Source organism: Ursus arctos, unplaced genomic scaffold (assembly GCF_023065955.2).
Source record: "Ursus arctos isolate Adak ecotype North America unplaced genomic scaffold, UrsArc2.0 scaffold_15, whole genome shotgun sequence".
Classification (NCBI taxonomy): Eukaryota; Metazoa; Chordata; class Mammalia; order Carnivora; family Ursidae; genus Ursus; species Ursus arctos.
The window spans coordinates 61,466,771-61,471,563 of NW_026622819.1; the positions used below are offsets into that span (position 1 = coordinate 61,466,771).

The following is a 4,793-nucleotide window of genomic DNA, read 5'->3' on the forward strand; positions in this document are numbered from 1 at the left end:
TAGCCCCGTTTTTAAAACACACTTCACAAATGCGACACAGCTCATTCAGGGTTGATTTGAGTTCACAAAATAATTTTATTATATGTAAGAAAGCATACAGGCAATAAAATGAAGAAATATTCACAATGCATAAATAACACGGACCTGATGCAGGAGATATTTTTCAGTAGATTTCCTTCTTGTTACCCATGTCATCTAAATGCTGTGTAAATAGTTTAGCAACAAGAATACTCTCTAAACATTTCAGAAAAATTCTCTTGAAATGCCCCCACACGAATGAGTATCTGATACTTTATACAGCTGAGAGGATGAGATAGGAACTTGATTACAAAGCACAGAGAAGGAGCTAGCATTTGTCAAAGAGATACTGGTGGCTTTGGGCACTTAACACACCCAAAGAGAAGGGGTCTCCTCTGTTTTTTCCACCAAGAGAAGTGTCGAACTCAAGGATGATAATGAGGCACTATTCATTAGTTAGTATACTATTAACATTGAGACTAAAAAAAAAAAAAAAAAAAAACCATTCTGAATTCAGATTAAAGCACTACAAAAAGTCACCCCACTGAGTGGTGTGATTTGACCTGGTGAGATGGAGATGCAGATTTGACCTCTGTCCACGGGTGAGACTGTTGTAATGCAAGAATCAAGGAAACCTACTGTCTTCACTACACGTATCTAACCAGGACAGCCATTTGTTTGGTTCAGAAAAGCTATCTAACACCGAAATGAGAAAAGACGCAGAAGGCCAATTATTTTACATAAATACAAAGTGGCACATACTTTTTATTACTACCTAAGATCATAAATTTCAAGTCGGGTCCTTCTTAAGCTGGCTTTTATTTAAGATATTTATAGAACTGCAAATCTTTCTCCTGGGAAAATCTCTGTCATTTAAAAAAAAAAATTGAACACAGTAGTAGCTATGCCTTTTTAAGTTTTTCAAAATCTTTCTAGAAAAAAAAATTCACAGCATTTGTCAATTCTCACCTCATATTTATTTATGCCAGTGAATGTTAAGGAATCACCACAACTTCATTTCCTGTCTTCGCTGTGTTTCTAGAAGTTATGCATGAGCATTTAGAATCTCAGAGTTTGTCTGTGTGTGTCATCGGCCAATAAAGTGCTAGTTACATGGGAGAAATGTGATTGTAAGGTCTCAGATAACTCATTAGTTTCTCCTATGACGTCTGATAAATATAGATTTATTTAATAAATTAAAAATATCCATATAATACAATAAATAAATAAAACCAATACCAGCAAAGCATCTCTCAAGTCTGGAAAAAAAATTCCCACTCCTACTGTAAGGCTCAATTATTTTTTAGAAATAATTTATGAAGGCATGCACCTACCTTTACAATCTGAAAACTCTGCTTGGACCAGTGTTAGCACCTGTTTGTACACAGCAATCTCAACCCTTCTCATCTCCTTCCTGGAAAGGATTTATTTTTCAAGTGATGCTGTTCATTGTTGATTCTGTGCCCTATTTTTTAAGTCCTAAGATAAGAATCAGTTTCTAAAAATAATTTTGGAGCCAAAGACACGTCCTTGTGAACGTTCACTTCACATGTGTCCCTCTTTGATTCACTATGAGCAACACAGAAAACACACTGGAATGTATTTTAAAATATAGTTAGTTGTGTGTTGAAGGAAAAGCAGCAGAGGAGGGCTTGCCTGACATCTGCGTCTCACCACACCTTAGCTTCTACCAGCAAGCCGCTGAAAATCTCCTCCAGCTTTTGGGATGAGCCTGTCTGGCCGGATTCATCTCAGGGTTCAGGTTGGATGCTGTCCGTTTTGTGTGATGGGCTGGATCTTCTCCAGAGAGACATCAGTGTCGTAGTCCAATATGACAGATAGAGCCGGGGACAGCTTCTCCAAGGGTTTGGCCATTCCACCTGCCTCCTCCTTCTTTAGGTCCTCGGAGGAGCCCACTGCGTGTGGGATCAGATAAACCAGATTGCAGTCCTTGGAAATGGAGCCTCGAGGCTCGTGATGGCTGGAAAACACCACAGCCCCGTTGTTATTGATGCTAACCGTCTCTATGGCATTATTCGTTGTAGGGCAAAGTCTGTAGCATCCTAAGAGAGTGGAAAATGCCTTCCGAAAATCAGCATTAAAGGCATAAATGATGGGGTTCAAGGAAGAATTAGCCCACCCAAACCACACAAACACGTCAAAGGTGATGGAATCGATGCAGAAGGGCTTGGTCTCCCCAGACCCACAGAAGGGCACCATGCAGTTCAAGACGAAGAAAGGAAGCCAGCAGCACACGAAGACCCCCATAATCACCGACAGAGTCTTCAGAACTTTAGTCTCTCTTTTGAAGGACATCTTAAAGGAGCTTTCTGGCTGAGAACACTCCGCGGGGTTTCCATTACCTGTAGTGGGCTGGCAGTTCTTGGCGTGGACGGCTGCCCTCTCCAAGGCCGAGATGCGCCGTATTTGCTTCTGGGCGATCCGGTAGATCCTGGTGTAGGTGACAATCATGATGGCCACAGGGATATAAAAGCTTATCAGGGAGGATGAAATGGCATATGTCCTGCTTAAGCTGGAATCACAGTTGTCCGTGGTCTCACCCAGGGAAGTGGCATTCCCGTCGGCGGAGTCTGTGGGTTTCGCCTTATGCCAGCTGAGCTGCACTGGGATGAAGGAGATGAGCACGGACAAGGTCCATGCCACGCTGATCAGAATGAAGGCTGCCTTGGGGGTCATCTTCCTCTCGTACCGGAAGGGGCTAGAGATGGCCCAGTACCTGTCCACGCTGATTACACAGAGGTTGAGGATGGACGCAGTGGAACACATGATGTCAAAGGCCACCCAGATGTTACAGAAGGACCCGAAGGGCCAGAAGCCAGCGATCTCTGCCACCGCTTTCCAGGGCATGACCAAGACGGCCACCAAGAGATCCGAGACGGCCAGGGAGATGACAAAGAAGTTGGTCACCTTGGACCGCAGGTGTCGGAACCTGATGACAGCGGCACAGACCAGCGTGTTCCCCAGGAGTGTGGACAGGATGAGCAGAGACAGGAAACAGGCTGTGAGGATGCGGAAGGAGAAGTCTCTCTCTACCACCAGCCCAGCCCCATCCATACTGGAGGTGTTCAGAGTCCTCATCTTGCAGAGGGAGAGCACATAGGGGGCTCTGACACCCTCTGGTTACTAAGCAGGGATGAGGGGTCAGTCAGACCTGTAGGAGTCGTCACTCACCAGGCAGCCCCTGGCACAGCCCCGCCGGCTCCCCTGGGTGGAGGACCTCAACAGCATTCCATCAGAGGGCTGCGACAACTGCGTGCCAGCAGCCTGCCCTTGGCAACCCAAGGCAGCCCCTTGGGAGGTCCCTCTTGCTTGCTACGACTGTCTTCTGACTCCCTTGCTCCAGGTCACTGTTGTGTTGGCCAGCTGGCCCTTCGATTCTCCATGAAAGGCATTGGCTTTTTAGCATTCTAAGCTATCAATCTGGAGACTCCCAGGCCTCTGCGGATCTAGGCAATCGTAGTCATATTCAGGGGCTGTTGCCTCTCTGGTCGTGACGGTACCCTCCCCTTTTGAAGGTGCTGCTGAAAATACATGCCTCACTCCTCCAAGCCCCTGGCTCCACAGCAGCTCTCCAAATGCCCTAAAAAAGCGAAAAGAAAGCAAACGTTGTTCGCCAGGACCTGAGCAGATCGCAGCTTTATCCATATCAAACCCACTTGTCCCAGCTACCTACCTTGCCTTGAGGTGGTCTCTCTCAAAGCCCCTGGAGCTCGGAAAGCGGGCTTCGCTAGGCGCCGCAGCTCCCCACGCCCAGGAGGCGCGCCTCAGTCCTGCCCAGCGCGCACAGCCGGGGTCTGGCTCCTGATGCGCAAAAATCGCAGGGCAGGTTTGGGAAATAATCCCAGGCCAGGGTCCCTGGGGCCGGCGCTGCCCTACTGCCTCCAATGGCTAAAGATTGTTCAAAGCCGAAGACACACGGGAAAAGGGCTCCGGGGCGCTCGGCGCCTTCTTGAGAGAGGGCACCTCCCGAACTAGTCACTTGGAGAGCTTCTCTCTTTCGCTGCTTTTTCCCAGAACCGAGCGCCCGGGCGCCCCTCGGGTGGCCTCTGGCCCCTCGGGGCAGGGCTCTGCGCCTCTCCACCGCACAGTCCGCTACCACCTGGGAGCCCGTGGGAACGCCAGGCAGCGAGAGCCGAGCTGGCACCGGAGGGCGCACGGGACAGCCGGGTTCCCGCGGGGCACAGCCCACCCCGCCCCCGCGTCCCCTCCCCTGCCCTGGGGGCGGGCTTCGCTTGACAGGCAGAGTTGCGGGCGACAGCCGCACGTGGTTCCCTGGATGGTGCCGCGGGCGAAACGGGGGGCAGGGGACGCCCAGGTGAGCCCTCGCCCGCCCTGAGTTACCGGCTAACCCCGGGACCCTCGGATCCCTGGACAGCACGAGACAGGGCTTACCTGACATTAGAACCTCAAGTAAGCCCGAGTCGCCTGAAAGCGAAGCTCGGCCGACAGACTTTCACTGGGGTCGACCCCAAGCTCTTCCCAAAGACCGAAGCAAGCAGGAACCCTGCCCATTCTCCCACGCACACCAAGCCCTGGAACGGCCTGCGTCCGACCTGCGCTGTCTCCAAGTGTCCCCCAACTAGGCTGAGGCGTGCGCCGCCGGCGCCCGTACTCACCGCTCTCGGAGAGGTCTCGGCGCTGCGGCGCGCCTGGCAGGTGCGCTCCGCTGCGTCCGGAGCGCGCTCACTTCCAGCTCGGCCCGGGCAGCGGGCGCGTCACGGGCTGCGGTCAACGCCGGACTGCAGCCTGCGCCT

General features: G+C 50.9%; 1 protein-coding gene across 1 annotated transcript; it reads right to left on the bottom strand.

Annotated features, from left to right (window-relative positions):
- Window positions 1–1,276: 1,276 nt before the first annotated feature.
- Window positions 1,277–3,117, bottom strand: DRD1 (dopamine receptor D1). The gene has a single exon (XM_044388495.3). It carries the CDS (start codon window positions 3,115–3,117, stop codon window positions 1,777–1,779), a length of 1,341 nt encoding a protein of 446 aa, XP_044244430.1. The 3' UTR covers window positions 1,277–1,776.
- Between the last annotated feature and the right edge of the window lie 1,676 nt (window positions 3,118–4,793).

What these genes read in the sequence shown, in the direction of transcription:
- DRD1 (XM_044388495.3), bottom strand. Translation starts at nt 3,117, where the DNA reads ATGAGGACTCTGAACACCTCCAGTATGGATGGGGCTGGGCTGGTGGTA.